Source organism: Protopterus annectens, chromosome 17.part0 (assembly GCF_019279795.1).
Source record: "Protopterus annectens isolate FY-2018-M chromosome 17.part0, PAN1.0, whole genome shotgun sequence".
Classification (NCBI taxonomy): domain Eukaryota; kingdom Metazoa; phylum Chordata; order Ceratodontiformes; family Protopteridae; genus Protopterus; species Protopterus annectens.
In genome coordinates, this window is record NC_056751.1 from 85,445,167 (window position 1) to 85,463,872 (window position 18,706).

An 18,706-nucleotide genomic window follows, 5' to 3' on the forward strand; every position below is an offset into this window, starting at 1 on the left:
GGAAAGGATTTTTCATTTAGGCGTTTTATTGGCTCCTTATTGAAATGTCAGCATTCAAAATACTGAGTGCCGACAAACTGAAAATACAGACGAGTGAATTTTGAAAATTGCTATTCTTAAAACTTCTTTTTGCAGGGTGGGGTCCCTGTGCCCACACCCCAAACTTATGTATACCAACTCCAAGATTGCCATACCTCAAAAAAAGGAATATTCTGAGAAATGACATCTCAGACTTTGTGTACGCAAATCTGATATTTTGGCCATTCAGACTCTGAGGAGTTATGGGTTCCGACATTTCAAATTGTTACCCTTTTTACAAGACCAGGACTGCTGGGCTACTTCAAGTCCTCTTTGAGAAGTAAATCTTTCCTGCTCTTCTATCAGCAAGTGTTTTTTTTTTTTTTTTTTTTAATACATTGTCGCATGTAATCTTTAAAGCTTTTAAAAGTGTATTTTAAGACTTCAAAAAGACATATTCTTCCCCTTTGGGACATGTTGAAGAAACTTGCTCAATACTACTGAAAATCTTTATAGTGGTTTTTAAACTTGGCAGAATTTTTGAACTGTGGATATTAATAGGTAATCCTTCCTACATCGTTTTCCAAAGTGAGAGAGCATAATTCATCCTTAATGACAAAGGTGTTTTACCTGTGCCAGCTCCTTAACATAGAAGGATAAAGCCCTATAACTCATGTTTGAGGAGTGGCCCGGTTGCTGCAGGAGATAGATTGAGAGGGTGGGAATGAGATGTCATTGCCAGCTCCCCCATCCTGCAGGGAAGTACCCTGAGCTGTTGCAGTGCTGACTCCCAGCAAGGACTTGGTGTTGCAGTAAGACAACCTGAAATTCTGGAGACAAACGCTGGCCACCAGGCTGAGCATTCATACACTGCTGCCTGGGTTGGAACATGTGCATAAGTGTGCATGCATCATTGTCTGATATTCAGGGTCCCACTTGTTCAGGCTGACTCTGAGCAATGCGAGGTAGGGCAAACAAGACCCCAAAATTGGAGAGAAAGTTATTGCTGCCAGTTTCGGCTCCCCTGTCCTGGAACAGGTTGTATCCCAACTCTGCCATCAACAATTTCTGGGAGCAGCCCCTTTTAGCTGCAAAAAAGCATGCCCTGTGGCAGAGAGGATGACTGAGGGCTCCATTTGGCTGCTGTTCGAATCTATCCAATTTCCAGCATTTTATGCCTACGGTCTGGCATTTAGTGCATAGAATTAATTCTTTGGGTTATCAATAAGCAGCTTCCGTCCAATTCCATTTAGCTACTGTGTGCCTCTGACCAAGTAACTTAACCATGCAGTGCTACGAAACACTTGTGAAATTGGGCTAGGCTCCACGGTGTTCTTCTGGACCAGTCTGTGAACCTTGGAACCAAAATCCTGGAAGAACTTTTAACTCACGTCCACAAATAGTTGAGGTATTAAACCAGAACTCATTTCAGGAAATCAGATTGGCTCTTGGTACATTCTAGAAAAAGGAAAGCCTGCCTATCACTACACAAACTTCATCCAAGTAGCTGACCCTTTGTGTTGCCTTTTGCCATGATGAGTACAACATTATAGTTCAAGGCCCTGTCAGATCTCACTGCACTAGAACAGGCATTCGTTTCTATAATGTACTTCAGGAGTATTTTCACTCAGTGCATTTTTGAAGCTGCATCTTGGACTACTGATTATACATTCACAGACATCTGCACACTAGAAGCTCAGTAGGGGTCGGGCATATTTTTTGTGTGGCCATGCTACAGGGAGTCCTATAAGTGTCCGCTTTCGTGGGATACTTTACTGCTGTGGATGCTGTCCTTGTGTAATAATTTTGTGTAACAATGACCTTACCAAAGACGATAGCATAGTTGTGCTTGGGATACTTGTATCAGTAGATTTTCAAAGAGCAGTCGCAGTAATGGTAAAACTGCATGGCTTTGGCCCCTAATGTGTATGGGATTTGTATGTATTTGAGACATTTATTCTTGTTTTTAATAGTGATGTATATCTGTTCTATTTATTACTGCTCAGCTTCATACTTCTTGTGTAATAATTATTAGATTTGTGTACCATATGTACACTACTCCCTATGGGGCTTTCTGTCAGACTCAAAGAACAGAAAATATCTCATGTCATCACTAGGAGACCTACTGCGCCTGTGTGAATAGTGCCATTGACAGGAAACCAGTGATTAGTATTCTCAGGGTAACAGCTTTGGCCAGAACAACAAGCAAATAGAAAAAACACTGATATAGTGTGCAACAAGACCACTCATCAATGATCTACTATTATGGTAAGGATTTTATACAACTGTAGTTTTTCCTTTCATTCTAGGATTTTATTTGCATTGCTGCTAAAGTTCTAGTTTTCTTAAGAAAATAGTGTATAAATTAATGCTGACAGTAATTCAGAATGTTATTTGTTAGAAAATTTGAAAACGTTTATATAATATATACTGTCTTTTGTGATTACATCTAAGCTTTTCTACCCCCACAGTCTCTCTCAGCAAATTGGCAGAAGAATCTGACTTTATTGTTGTTTCATGTGCCTTGACAAGTGAAACTCTAGGAATGTGTAACAAAGACTTTTTCAGTAAAATGAAGAAAACTGCAATATTCATCAACATAAGCAGGTAATACTATCTCACTACAGCCCTTTCCCAGCACACACCAGTACAGGCAGAAGTAAAGCTCCATGTGCATGTTATTGATTTAGTAGCATGGCAAACACTTTACATTCAACAGTAACAGTTTTGTCAACCTATTTCAAGGGTAAGAGACCTTTGTAAAGATCTTAGTTTGCATGCATATGTATTTGCAGACACCTGAGACTTTATTTGATCCTGTTTTTTTACTTTGCGACCATGTTGTTTAACGTTAAAGATACCAGAAGGTTAAATCAAGTTATTGGAGATTAACTCAAGTTACTTTGTTTATTACACTTTTGTTTGTATGGGAGTCTGTCAGCTATGCCACAGCCAAGTTTTACACACTTTTGTTTTAATTTACATTTTGTTTTTCTCACTGTGTCGGTTATAATAAGCAGGAGAGCAAGAGAGGTGGAGGTTACAGCCCCTCACAAAAATATTAAAAATTATTATATGTTTTAGCTGTTCCTGTGGCATAGGAGATAAAGTCCAGACTACAGTCCAGTCAACCTGGGTTCTGTTAGTGACTCAGATGACATACAGAGCACCAGAGAGATATAAGCCTGTCCATCCTGGATGGAAGGGCATTTGTTGATGATGCTCCCTTAGGGGAGGAGTTGCCCTCAGATGTAATTGATAAACACAGGGGGCAGAGAATGAGTGGGTAGGGCAGATAAAGTACAAAATCAGGACAGATGTAAAGATGGCAGGGCACTCTGGTTGTCCTTAGGATCCATGACCAGCCCAAGCAGTACCAGAGTAAGTCTGGGGGTAGAAGATAAGCTGGCAGACCCATCATTAACGTGGGGCACTGAAAAGCCATGCTAGTTAAATGATGTGCCACTGGGGCCCAAAAAATGATTATATATGTTAAAACTGTCTGGATGGCATTTCACTTTTTTCATTTGAAACAGCATTCAAATGTATTGAATTCACACAGCTGTCTGCAACGTATATTGGTGTGCAAAGTATTACCGTGTGTTTGTCATTAAGGAAGGTAGCGGTAATGGGATAGTATCATGTGACCCTGCCTTCTGCAGCAGTCTTCACTAAACCTTTATAGTTTCGATTTCTTTGCATCAGCCTGTTTTTGTTTTGCTTTTGTCTTTTTTTCAGTAAGCCTTCACAGTGTGTTGTGTTCAAATGCTACATGGTATGAAAAATAAAAGTGATGCGAACTTATAATGCCTGCTACTATGGAGTAGAATGTTTGCACTCTTGGCACTGGGCTATATCTAAATTAGTAACCTTCTTGCAATAGCTGTTAAACATGGGATTATATGGGCTTGTGCAATAAATTGCTTTTTTAATGCCAGGTCAAAAAAAGTTGAAAATAAATTTTAAGAAAAAGACAATAGTACTAAAGTAACTAGCACATTGGATGGCACAAGAGTTAGATTTACAACAGAGTGCTACAGTCATTGATTAAGAAATAAATGAATATGGGTATCTCCAGACTAAATCTTTCAAGGGCTGGCAAAAATGTAATTTTCAGTTGGAGGAATAATTCAAGGTGAGGTTGTTAATGTATAGAAAGAAAGAGAAACATTTGCAGTTCTAGAAAGTGGAGAGGAAAAGATAAATGGCGACAGGAGAGGAACAAGAACAAAATGAAAAATTAATTGGTAGAGACTTAGGAGAAGAAAAAAAATCAGCTCTGGAAGTAAAACACAAAAAAAATGAACTCAAAACCAGATAAAAAATGAATGAACACCAGTGGAAGCAATAAATCCAAACACAGGACCGTAACTGAGTTAATAGTTAAGTGCTTTCACTCACTTTAATCAACATGAGTTTCTTCAGAACTTACAAAAAAAAGGAAAATGAGAATTTTAAAATTAAATTTGAATAGCAGTACACGTGATTTTTGTTTACTTATAAACCGATTTAACAGAAGAAAAAATGAAATAATATAGACAATATTGGGAGCCAAATTGTTTTTTCAGTAGGAACTGAGACATGTTCTAGAATAGGAATTCTTATAAAAAATGAGGAAATAAGAATTGTGTGTGTAACAATAGTAGTACCAGAAGGGGTAGTTATTTGTGATATGAGAATAAGTCATACATATATACAAGATTAAGAGCGATTGATCTATATTAATACGACAGGGAGAAAACAGTTGTTTGAAGAAATTAAAAACATTTGTATTAGTGAATATGTCATTGGTGATGGTAGGATTTTTAACTGTAGCCCAAGCAAAGAAAAAGGAAAATATCCCACATTAAAATGTTAGTATGTAGGGATTTATAAATAGGACTGAATTGAGACTAGGAATATAAAAAAGGATTTTTTAAGACTTTAATTATGTAGTTTACTCTTAAGGCATGAGAGAAATAATAAGAGGAGCACAGATGACAGAGTTTGCAGATCGCACAGAGCAGTATGGGGTAGGATAGAGGAAGAAAAAGGGATAAAGAGAGAACCTGCAGAGTTTAAAAGTAGGAAAATGTGTGTGTGTGTGTATATATATATGTATATATATATATATATATATATATATATATATATATATATATATATATATATATATATATATATATATATATATATATATATATATATATAGCAAGAGAGAGAGATCATATAGGTTTTTAGGCTCTTGGGGAATTGCTGGGCTAATGGCTCTAGGAGGCATTTTTAAGTCTTGCCATATTTTTCCATTTGTAAATTACAAGCTAATACTCTTTGGCAGCTCTTTTTTCATAAGGACTCCTGTTCCATATATTTCCTAATGACTAAATAATTTGGCTCCTTATACTGCCTGTATTATTTCCTTTATTCTTCGTTGTTGCATCTGGTATCCAGTAATCAAAAAAAACATCCATTTTCAATTTTAACATCTCACCACAACCAAACCTCTAACATCTCTTTTGTACATGACAGAATACATTACCCATGGGCATATAGTCATGTTAAGGTGACAGAGCATTTACAGACTGCCTCTGTCCAATAGGCATAGGTGGCAGTCCAGGGGCAAATTTCCAATTCCCCATCCATTAGCCAAGGTTGCATTTGAATAGGGTCAGGGACAAACTTTGCTTCACAAGGATGGGAGGCCTGTTCTATAGTAGGTGTAGTCTCTATGATGAATACCTGTCCCTCCAACATAATCCGTTTATGTTAAAACCTAAGTTGAGGTCTACATTTGGGTGCTCCTGATGCAGACTTGTGGATGTGAAGCAAGTCCATCAGTATAGGGCCAATGCTGTCTTGTAGGCCAGGTATACATCACCTTTCAGCAGTCTGTAAAAGACCAAGTATTAGGATAAGGCTTTGAAGTGGTTTGTGTATTCCATGTCCTTTATGCCTTGTATTCTTTTTGTGTGGAATCTCTGTATGCATTCCAGTTGCTGCAGGTGCTTGGTGAGGTATGTCTCAAAGGAGGCATTGTATTTAACGATCGGCCTAATGAGAACAGAATATAGAGGGACAATGACATCTCTGGACCAAAGTGCATTACCCTTTCTTATTAGTTGCTCAATATGGAATGATTTCCTCACAGCAGTAAACACATGATGGTCAAAGGCCAAGTCTGTCTACAGATATACCTAAGTCCCTAAGCATTGTATCAGCTCTTATGGGTGTATCATCTATGTAGTAATTCTTGGGATTACTGACTTTCCAAGGAATACTATTATGCATTATTTGCATTCAGTTTTAACCCACAGCTCTTGCACCTGTTATTAGTTTGCAACAAGTCCTCATGGGGGATATTTGTATCATTGAGGGATACTGTAATTGTACAGAGTTTACAGTCATTCACAAACTTGATCAACCAGAGATCTTTAACATTAGCTTTGGCTTCCAAAAAATAAAAGCCATAAAGATGCCCCAGTTACGTGACTTGAGGGACACCACTGGTGACTGGCCTTTTTGTGGTGGGAGAGTCCCCTACCCTGACTTCTTGAGACCTATCTGTGAGCCTCTTGGCTATCCGGTAGAAGCGACTTTGGGGTTTACTCTTAATTTTTTTTGTTTGTTGACAATGCCTGAATGGGGGATAGTGTTGAATGCCTTGGCCAGGTCAAGATAGGTATACCACTTTGACCTTCTCAAAGAAGTCCTGCAGGTTAAGCAGGCACAGTCTGGCCTTGACAAATCCAAATTGTGTTGGATCCAATGTCTGAAGATTTCCCATATCTTTATTTAAAATATTTGAGTCTTTCCATGGCCTTGCAAGTGAGACTAGTCAGGCTACTATGGGTCTGTAGTTATCCAGCTTAGTAGATGTACATCCCTTATGCAGAGGAATAACTGTTGCAATCCATTCACTGCACACAAAGCTAATTTGGAGACTAAAGTTTGAACAGTGATACCAGATGGCTGGTTAGGTCATGTTTATTCTGTTTAGAAGGCATCCTTGGATATTAACGGAACCCATAGATGCAGCTTTTGCCTTGGAGAGCACATTGAGGACCTTTTTGTTGATGACAGCCCACCAGGGGTGTGTGTGTCTCGGGGGGGGGGGGGCAAGAAAGCTGGGTGAAGTTGGAAATAAACTTATCAACTAGTAGGTTTACTATGTCTTCCAGTTCTGCATAAGTGCTTCCATTTACAATTAGTTCAGCACAGTGCCGAGCATTACCCTTGAGGTTACCGACATAGATGAAGAAGGCATTATGGTTATCCTTTGCCTCCTGTACTATTTTTGCTTCAGAGTTGGGTTTAATGGACTTTATAAGAATCATGAGTTGCTTTTTTATTTCATTGAGATATTTTTGCCTTGCTGGGCATTGCCCTTTCTGGATTTGTCCATGGTTGTCTTCCTTTTGTTATATAGCTTGCTGATATTGGGTTAGACCACTGTGGCATGTCCTTTGATGGTCCTGTTTTTATTTCAGGTGGGTACCTTTGCCTTAGTTAAATTAGAATCTTTTAAGCATTAGCATTTGTATTCCTTGTTTGTGATTCTACTAACCCACTCTTAAATATTGACAGATACTTCAAGGCTGTAACGTCAGTAAGTAGACTGTTTCAGGATGCTTGGGCTGGTTTTATGAAATATCTTTTGCAAATGGCAATAGTAAAACGAGGTCTGTTTATTTTGAGGTTGCTGGACTTGCAGAGTGTACAAGGATTTATGAAGTGAAAGTTTATGATTAAGGGGAGGGCAGTACATATCTCTGCATTTATTTTTGTTAGTGAGAAATGTAAAATAGAGGACAAAGAAATGATGGGTAAGATGTCCTATGAAAAGTATAAAAACTTATGGGAAGGAAAAAGGCGGAAATGAATAAAAGGACAGGATGGAAGAAAAAGAACACACAAATAAAATGGAATTTTGAACGTAAAAGTAAGTGGTGATGGGGAAAAGAAGAATTTTATAACATGATTCCGGAATTTTATTTTTTTGTGTGCATCTATGGAAGGAATTAAAAAAATCTGGAAAAAGGCAGTAAAAAAGGAAAAAGGTTTGAAATGTTTCAGTACAGCAGAGGATTTTTGTAGATTTTTTTTAGGTAAATTACCAGTGAAAATGAATGTGAAATATAAGATAATGGGGAAAAGAAAAGAAAAAAAAAAATGTGATGAAGAAACGCATTGTTTTTGAACTGTAAAAATAAAAAAAAATGGGGAGCTGTTTAAAAATAAAGATGAGAAGGATTTAAATGTATTAACATACATAGGCATAATAAAAATGTGATATTGGTAAATGGGGTTAAGTATTGTCTTTGGCAATATGGGTGATGTGGAAAAGATGCGAGGACTTGAAGGAAGAGGCTCATATTAGCCGAGACAAGAAGATGGTTGTGGAAAAATGTAGGAGTTAGAGGGGAAAAAGTAATGAAAAAAATGCTTAGCTAATTTATTTTGTGTTAACTTGTAAATAATTTTAAGTATGAATGAAAAAATGAAAGTGGAAATAGTTTTTCGTTTAGTCACATGATGTTTTATATCTACATGAGCTTCTGCCAGCTCATGCATATGGGGTTTCAGTTAAACTTCTCATTCATAGGACAAGCTCACTTAGGAGTGCAGCCACTTATGCTGCACTGCAATGTCAGTAATGCAATTTTCATCTGCCTGTTGTGGGAATAGAACCCATAGCCTTTTGCACCAAATGCATGTGCTTGCCTTTTGAGCTACAAAGATTTCAGAGTTTTCCTCCTGGAAAACAAAGAACTGGTGGCCAACTGAGGTGGCTTATCATGTACTTTGAGTCCTGTCGGCAAAGTAAAAATCCGTTTTTAGTCTGGTAGCCAGTAAATAATTTAAACAGGAGATTTCAATTTATTTTTAAATGATTATTCCAGGAGAAAACAAAGCCAGATCACCCAGGCTATGACCATTTGTAAGGTAAAAAGGTGTCAGATTTAAGTTGTATCCTGCTTTTCACTTGGATCCTTTTTATCCTTGGAGGACCTGTAGGCCAGTTCTGGATGAACCAGCAGTGAAATGATTAATCCCTACCTAGCCTGGATTTGCTACTTGAAACTGACCAGGAGACCCCCCCCAAAGGAAGTTGACCCCATGATTCCAGAACCGTTGCTACTATTCCAGTTCAAAATTAACTTGGAGAAAATAGAATACATGTGAGCTGCTACCCCCACCCCACCCCATAAATCAGTTGACCAGCTGAGTACTGAAGAAAAGCTAGTGTTCTCTGGTTGTCGCAGAATGAGGTTGTTGTTAGCTTCAGCTGGTTCCTGAAGGATTTAACAACCTTTGTCCACTGCATGCTTTTTTAATGCTGTATATTCAACAATCACACTACAGCCTTGGTCTTACCTACCTTATTTACTGGTCTTTCAAAACTCAAAAAGCCTCCCTTCATTAAAAAAAAGTTACTAATTTCCAAGTAATTTTGACTATCTGCTACAGATAAAACTTCAGTTAGCAGTGTAGTCCCGGGTATACAACTGCACATACCCCACTACACCTCTAAATACTTTCTATTTAAAACTATACAAGAAAAACTTTTACACATTACTAACAGTATGTTAAACTATGTGCATATAACTTGGATTATTATTGTCCTACTGATAATTAAAACATGGCATGGCAAGAACTGAAAAAGTACCCACAGATACCTGCAATAGTCCTTTCAAGAAATAAAAATAACCACTGGAATATAAACAAATGAAGCCAAAGATAAATACACCAGGAAGCTTCAAACAGCACAACTTGGCAACCCAAAAATTGCGGAGTTCCAACAGAACCATTAATTCTGCCAACCTATTGCCTAAATGCAAGATGTTACTTCTGTCTCCAGTGTGATAAAAGATAAAGCTGCAGACTTCTCCTCCCATCATGCTTCATTTAATACATACTTCCTTATCAGAACTCGGGAATCCCATCTGCTCCTGTACTCAAAATTCTTGAACACCCCCCCCCCCCAATTTTACTGTAAAGTGGTACACCCCAAAGAAATTTTTCACTGCTTACAAAATATTACGAAATTGCACAACACTAATCAGTAAATTACTCCTCATTTTCAGTCTAACAGTGACCATTAGATCGTTGCTACCAAGGTAAAAATACACCATTAATTTCTTTACCCAAAATCCCAAACCTACTTCATATTGCATACCCATAACAAATCCCTGCCAGCTATCTAAAATGTTAGAAAAACTGCTGACTAAACAAATGCTGGATTAGATACAAAAATAGAAAATGTTCTGATTGGATGAAAGCTATGTTTATGAAAGTACAGTACCCAGACATCTCTCTCTGTCTCTGTTCTTAATGCTTCAGGCTAGATAAAGAAATTCTGACTGGAGCCACATTTCCTGTTTTTTAAAAATGGCTTTTGAGATAGTAGACCACAGTTTATTAGAAAACAAATTTTCTGAATTTGGTGTTTCCCCGTTGGGTCAAAACTGTTTGAACTACTTTGTTTGAGAACATTCTGTATCATCTCACATAACTCTTTCTCATACTTTGGGTACACCTTTTCTGGAGTCCCACAAGGCATGGTCTTTGCTCCTCTGTTTTCCCTAAATTTAAATCTATCTTGGGACTTACCACTTAAACTTCACCATGTGTACAGATGATACTGTCTTCACCTCTGTTCATAAACATCCTTCATATGACATTTAGATTAAATCAATTTGCCTCCATATGGAACTGGCTCACAGATAATGGACTGTGCCCAAACAAGTCTACTGTTAAACTATCACCACCACGCATATGCAGTCCTTCATTTTATCAAAGAACTAAAGTAGATAGGGATGCTACTAGATAACTTGGTCTTGTTTCATAATTGCATAAACAATGTGGTTCTGTTTCTCAACTAAAAGTAGCCTACTAATTTACGTATACAATGCGTGTCAAGCCATTGTAAATTGTTCCTCCATCCCTTATTCTGGAGGAGAAGAAATTGAGTTTAGATAGGCCGCGATTTTGCAGCAGATTAGCATTGTCGCCTCACAGCAAGAGGTTCTCCCATTAGATTCCCGGCTAAAGTTCCTTCTGTGTGGAGTCTGCATGTCCTCCCCGTGGTCGAGTGACGTTAAAGACATTCAGTTAGGTGTGTACGTGAATGGATGTGCCTTCCTTGAAGGTTTGGCTGGCAACTCGGCACCGTAAAAATCCACTGCCAGTCATTAGCGGATGGGAGTTCCGCTATGGCAACCCCTAACCAGGAAAAGCCGAAAGACTTTAAGTGAGATAATAACCAGCCTCTAAATATATACATGACATAACTTCAGACCACTGAAAATAAAATTCTTTGCTTATAAAGCACACAATAGTCCCACTGTCCAAAGAGCAGAACATTTCCTTCTGCTGCAAAATCCGTATAACTGCTCAATACATTCACTGTTAAACTACCTTAAGATATGTACTGCCCTCCCCTTAGCAGTAAACGTTCACTTCATGAATCCTTGTTCACTCTTTGCAAGTCCAGCAACCTCGAAATAAACAGACCTCATTTTACTATTGCCATTTTCAAAAGATATTTTATTATTTTATTAATTTTACATTTGTTGACCGGGCTAGTCTAGCTGGATATCCATTTTCAGTAGAGGCCCGGGGAGAAAAGCTCCAAGCATGAACAGTGACAAAGTTAACAATATAAAAAAAAATGATAAAGCAAATACAGAGGCAGCATTGTTCAAAGAAAAAATAAAAATTATAAACTATAAAAATTTTAGTAAAAAATTATACACTACACACACAAGAAGGTATGAGCAAGACTCAGTTAAGAGAAAAAGAAGTTATATTCTATCCTCATATTATGAAGAAAAGGGTAATAGCTAGATTTGGAGGCATAGGTTAGAGGAGTAGAAAAGGAAGGGGAAAAAGATGAGTCTGGGTTAGCACATGGACAAAGCCAATGAGTTTTGAGATGTTCTTTAAGATGTTTTTTAAATAGAGTAGTCGAAGCAAGGGTTGATAATTCAGAAGGAAGCAGATTCCAGTTTTTACCTGCAGTGTTTGAGAAAAGTGAATCACTGGCTTTGTTGTTGGATTTAATAGAGGAAACTAGAAGCTTATTAGTAGAGTGTAGTGTAGCTAGATTTTTATATGGTGTAATTAGATTAGTGAGGATAGGAGTGTTGTTAGGGTGGTATAGGATCTTTTGAGTAATAAGTAGTTGTTGACAGAGTATGTGGTTTTGCAATTCTAGCCATTCAAGTTGTTTGAGGTTGAAGCAGTGGTGAGTTTTAAAGGGGGAGCATGTAATGAATCTAGCTATGCTGTTATAACAGGTGGAGAGTTTAGAGAGGTTGTTTTTGGATAGGTTAATATATATAACAGAGGCATAGAAAAGGGTGGAAATTAGGTGGGTCTGGGCAATAGTTTTCCTTGCAGAAGGGGTAAGGAAGGGTTTAATTCTATAGAGGGTACCAAGTTTTTTGTTAACAGACTTTATGGTGCAGTTGATGTGGTCATCAAAGCTGAGACGATTATCAATTGTTACACCTAGTAGGCAGGTTGTAGTGTCTGGGGTTATGTTGGTACCATTGTTAGAGGTTACAGAGAAGAATGGAATAGGTGATTTATGGGTTGGAGTAACAAGCAGTAGTTATGTTTTTTTTGGGATTCAGGAGTAGGCAGTGTTGCAAAAACCAGTTTTCAACATTATTAAAAACAGTTTGGGTGAGAGAGTGGAGAGAGGCTATATTCTTGGCTGAACATATTAAGGTGGAGTCGTCTGCATACTGAATGCAGGTGGCTTGAGGTATGTTCATGTGTAGATTGTTAATAAATAAGGAAAAGAGTAGGGGACCTAAGATAGAGCCCTGGGGTACTCCAATATTTACTGGGAGTAGTGAAGACAGATTGTTATGCCAAAGTACTGCTTGCTGTCTATTTTCCAGATAAGACCTAAACCATTGTATAGCTTGAGGATCGAGAGAATGGGCCTTTAGTTTGTCTAGAAGTAAGTTGTGGTTAACCATATCAAAGGCTTTTGACAGGTCAATAAGTAGTGCAGAGGAAAAAGAGTTATTGTTACGATTTTTGTTTATAGAGTTGGTAAAGGATAAGAGGGCAGTCAATGTGCTATGGAATGGCCTAAAGCCATGTTGGCAGTTTGCTAGTAGGTTATTTTGTAGTAAGTGGTTAAGTAGTTGTTTGTGAATACATTTTTCCATTATCTTGGCTAATGGGGAGAGTAAAGCAATAGGACAAAAGTTAGAAAGCTCAATAGAAGGTCCACCTTTATGTAGAGGGATGATGTGGGAATTTCACAAAACTACCCCAAGCATCCTGAAACAGTCTATTTACTGACATTACAGCCTTGAAGTATCTGTCAGTATTTAAGAGTAGGTTAGTAGAACCATAAGCAAGGAATACAAATGCTAATGCTTAAAAGATTCTAATTTAACTGCATCAATGCAGTACTCGTGACGAAGTCTATATTATGTTACTTCTACTGCTGTACATTCAGTGCCTACTGATGACTTAGAATACTTGGTTGTGCCTTGAATGTATGTATATTTTACCTAATGTAGATATTCTCACTATCTTTAACAGCTTTGTTAAATTATCAATTAAGACATTGGTTCACATACGTTATTAGGAAAGAAAGCAAACCTTAACATTTTTTCATGCATTATATATTAAATAAGTGTTTTCTTTCTTTATAATAACTGGTATTCACTACAATAATAATATTGTAGTGAATGTCGGTTATTGTACAAAGTGCTCAATTTCTCTCTTCTCTTAAACCTCAGTCCTCCTCCTGAATGTTATTCTGCATGTATTGTTCCCACAAATTTAATTTATTCAATGTAATTTGATCCTTCCCTTTTCTAAAGATTTCACATAGTTATTTTATCTATTTAACAATACTCAAAAGTTCTATTGCATTTGGTTTAGTCTTCAACATCCAGTTACTAGCAATTGCTTTTTTGGCATCTAATAACATTAAACTTAATAAAGCCTTACTACATTTAGGCAATTCAGGTAATGTGTCCACTCTCAAAAGATTGATTTTCTTAGTTACAGCCATTTGCTCCCCACGTCTTTCTGATGTAGTACTCTGTACATCTCTTTACATTCTCAAAAAAATTATTCCCAATTACCTCTTTCCCAAAACACCTCCAGTATTTGCTGTCTACATGAGGAAAAATTCTTGGAAATCTGCTTGGGGTATAAAAATGCACATGCAAACACTTCCAAGCAAAAATTGCTACTTTGGAGCCATACTAATGTCCTTCCATTGTTTCTTTGAAAACTTTTCCATTCTCTTCCAAATCTTTTCTATCCTCCTCTGAGTGATGCTTATATTTATGTGATAATCTTATATTCTGTACTAATTACCCCTTTTTTAACAGCAGCTTATATTCTAGACATGACTAAAAGCTCTACCAGAGCTGTTTTATGTAGGGCTTCCTTATCCCTTTCTCTTGCCTATACTGTGCCTTCCCTGCCAGTGATCGACATCAATCTCTAACCTGCAGTCCAAACGTGTGCTTTGCCTCATCCCATTGTTATCTTTCCCTCTCTAGTTATTTGCTTCCAGTATCTTGGTTCCTTTGACAATTTTCTCCTATAATTTCCAGCTCCCTCTTGCCTCTGTTCACTATCCTTACTTGCAGTTATCCCTATTAGCAAAATTTCCTTTCTCCATTCATGTATTAACTTAGTTCTTAGAATACTTTCTCCAACTTTGACTGTGATATTCTGTATGCTTGTTTTTATTTTCCTTAAGGATATGCATGCAAAATTCTTTCTCTCTCTCTCTATTTCCTGAACTCCCTCCCCCACTTCATTATCATCACTTTCCACTTTGATTTATAGCCTTCTGCTTGTGTTTATGTATATGACCCTTAGATGTAAAATATCCATACAAATCCCATAATCCTAAACCATCTTTTTCTGTGGGGAGGAACCTCCCAAATAAATACCTTTCTTTATTATTGTCCACAAGTTCTCCACTGATTGATAAAAAATATGCTTTACTTGTATAAAACTTCACCATTTTCATATCGATAAATGAGAGCTTCCAGTTTCTCCACATATCTCTTTGCTGCTATAACGGAATAATCCATACACCCAAATACCTTATGTCCCCATAAATAATGGTTATTGCTGAACAAATTTGTGTGTGCATACATAATTTCTCTCTCTAACCTTTTGTTTTATCTTCATTAATTTATATCCCAAACGTACTTTAACTATCTCAATGTTCCACAACACCAAATGTCTTTTTCAGGATTTATCGAGTACAAAATATCTGCAAATAAAGCCAACTTTTCTTGCTTACCATACCAGTTACATCCTGGAATTTGTGAGTCTGTTATTTTCATTGCAAGTGCCTTTAAATGTAAAGCAAATAAAGGGATGGCGGACATCCCTACCAGGTTCCTCTGTTCAAACACAGCTTATTAGAGAAGAACCCTCCCACCTTAATCCATGCCCCCAGTCCTTCATATAGCCTGCTAATTAATCCTTTTACTGTATCAGGAAATGCAGATGCTTCCATTACCTACTCCTAAAATCTCATCTTACTATATTAAATGCTTTCTCTGGCTCAAGATCCACCAACAACAGCATTGTTTTTTTTACATTGTGCTTCTCCTTTGTATCGTCATTGTTTCTGCTGGTGTTGCCAAGTGGTTGCCTCCCCCTCCACAAAAGCATGTTGATCCATATCTATCATTTTTGCAACACCTTCTCCATCCTCTTAGTGTAGACGTAAACATGTATTCATGCCTTAAAATTGATTGGGGTCCATATGATGGGTCTGCCCTCTTTGGGTAATGCAACCACCCCAGCTTTTTTGCAAGATGATGGTGCTTCCCCTCCTTTTTAAATGCTACTAAACAAAACCTTGCAGGTCTTTATCACTTTCTTCTAACTAACCTCCAAACTTCCAGAGGAATACCCATCTGTTCTAGAAACTTCCCTGTAGATGAAATAAAAGTGGTGATGTGTAATTAATCTCCTCCTATCTTGACCGGTAGTTGTTGATTTTCATCTTCCTCTGACTGTGACATAATTAAGTCTTCCCTAATTATTTCCATTTGTGCTTTGTCTTGGTTTCCATGTTCCTGTACATAAAAATTCTGAAATATCTCAAATACTTGTATAGGATCACTGTTTTTTTTTTGTTGTCATAGGCTCCTAAGTTTGATGACCATCCTTTCTACTTTCTGTTGTCTAAGTCTCTCTGCTAAACATTTTTGTGTTCTGTAGTTATCAAAAAATAGTTGTTTAACAGCAGTCTTTCTAAACTCACACATATTGCCCAATACTCTCTTATTTTCCCTTTATTAATCCGTAGTTACTCCTCTTCCTGTTCTTAGGTTTATTTAATTTTAACCCCTGATTTCTATTATTTTTAACCATATCTGTTTCTTTCATTTCTGCTCTATTTTTAAATTCCATTTTCATTTTATTCCACTCAGCTATCCTTTCTGAAGAAATTTCTATCTTCCCTCCACTCATTTCTTAAGTTACTGTCTTTAACAGGAAAGTAGGAAAACACAAGTGTCTCATTTTTACTTCCATCATCCTGCATTTGTATCTTCGTTTTTATTAGTGCATGATCTGAAGTAGTTATTGGATGCATGTCAAAGTTTTCTATTAATTGCACATGCTCCTGTGAAATCATTTCTATACAGCCTACATCAGGTATTTCTGTCAGAGTTCCTACTAACTGACTTCCCATTTTCCATACCAATTATTTTCAATTTTTTTTTTCAGAAATCTACCATCTTTTTGTTTTCTTTTCTAGGTCCCCCTAATACATCTTCACTTTTACCAATTTTCATTCCCTACCTGTAAATAATATTCCCTGCTAAAAGCTGTTTTATTTCTCCTAAACTTTTCTTTAGATCCATAACAGCCATTTTTGGTGGAATATAAGTACATGCCAGTGCAGTCCTCCCTTGCAAATAGCCCCTTACACCACAAAGGTACTATTACTGTAGTTTTTCTCTTCTGTAACTGTTGGAGCCCCTGTGCCATTTACTGTTACTTCCATTTTCCTTTGTCCCTCTTCTACTGAATATCCATCCTGAAATCCAGTCAAATTCACGTGCTCATTTCTCTCCAGATGTTTCTTGCAATGCTGCTATTTGCACCCTATATTTGTAATGTAATTCAATACTCTCTTCTTTTTGTCTGTACCTATAATACCATTTACATTCCAAGAAAATATGGGCAGACTGTTGCTCCCACCTAATATACATGGCAGTTATTTTGAATTTGTATTAACATCTTTTGTGTTGCTTGCACACACTGTTTGGCAGGCTGATCTTTCTTTTCCTCTCCATTTGAATCTGTCGCATTTTGTAAGACTTTTTGCTTTAATGAAAACCCTCAAAAAACACTAAATACATTTTCAGACCCATCTTCTCCTATTAATATCTGACACACAAAACTATGTATATTGTCAACAAAGGAAGTTTTATCCTCCAGATAGGGGCGATTGCCCCAAACCGATGGCTGTACACAGAGGCATTACCCAATCAAAAATTAAGAATACCCATGCTAAAGCGCATACATCTGTGTCTCCACTTTCACTGATCGTTGTCTGTATTTGTCTGATCTCTGTTCTCCTCAATGTGAAAAAAATGTTAGCACTTTTTCAGAATTCCTTAACTTTTAGCCCTAAGCCAAAGAGCATGGCCACCTTTTAATAAGACTACATTATGCAATATTCTGTTAAATGCATTGAAGTATTATGGCTGGGGAGACTACTTCCCTTGATTTCAGACTTTATTTTTCACTGCTTGCCACTGAACTTTAAATTTTGCATTTCTCTTGGCTCACTTTGTTTTTTGAACTGCTTCTTTATATCAACTGTATTGCCTTTGCTGTAGTTTATTAATAGTTATGCCTCATTAACAAGCAATATAAATTGTTTAGGCTTGCAATGTAGATGGCAGTTCACTTGCTACAGAGTATGTACATTATGCTGTATGATGTGTCTTCTGCTGAGCTATTGGTGGTGATCTAAGATCCAATATACATTAAACTGAGAGGAGATGTTTGACAACCCCAGCTAATTTGCTAGGGATGGTCTGCATCTCTCATTGCATGACTTCCATATATTGGCTAAGACCTTTACATCCCCCATAGTACTTTTTTTTTTGGCAAGGTCAGTCTTCTCAAATTAGCTATGCTTCTGCTCCTGTCCCTCAAAAATATTGATGTACAATGGATATAAAAAGTGTACACACCCCTGTTAAAATGCCAGGTTTTTGTGATATAAAAAAAATGAGACCACAATAAATCATTTCAAAACTTTTCCCACCTTTAATGTGACCTATACCTTATACAATTCAATTGAAAAGCAAATAAATCTGTTAGGGGAAAAATATAAAAAATAAAAAAATGTACAATACGCTGGTTGCATAAGGGTGCACACCCTTAAACTAATACTTTGTTGCAGCACCTTTTGATTTAATTACAGCATTCAGTCTTCTTGGGTACACACCTGCCATAAATTAAAGAGGCTCTGATTAACTTCAAATAAAGTTCAGCTGTCCTAGTAGGATTTTCCTGACGTTTATTCAGTTGCCTGCTAGAGCAAATGCCATGGTTCAACAGTGAAAGCACCCCTACAGAGCAAGGTCTACAACTTCTTCAGAACCAATGCTGAAAGGGACTGTGTAGTTGGAGGGGGGAGTATCAGTGTTCTAAAAATAACTTTTCACCTCCA

General features: G+C 37.2%; 1 protein-coding gene across 1 annotated transcript in view; it reads left to right on the forward strand.

The window, feature by feature from the left end:
• LOC122791689 (glyoxylate reductase/hydroxypyruvate reductase-like) overlaps positions 1-18,706 on the forward strand; it is a 348,466-nt gene that overhangs the window by 210,155 nt on the left and 119,605 nt on the right. Inside the window, exon 7 of the mRNA XM_044059582.1 lies at positions 2,490-2,625. Coding sequence (XP_043915517.1) covers positions 2,490-2,625 — 136 coding nt within the window. The remainder of the gene's footprint in view (positions 1-2,489; positions 2,626-18,706) is intronic.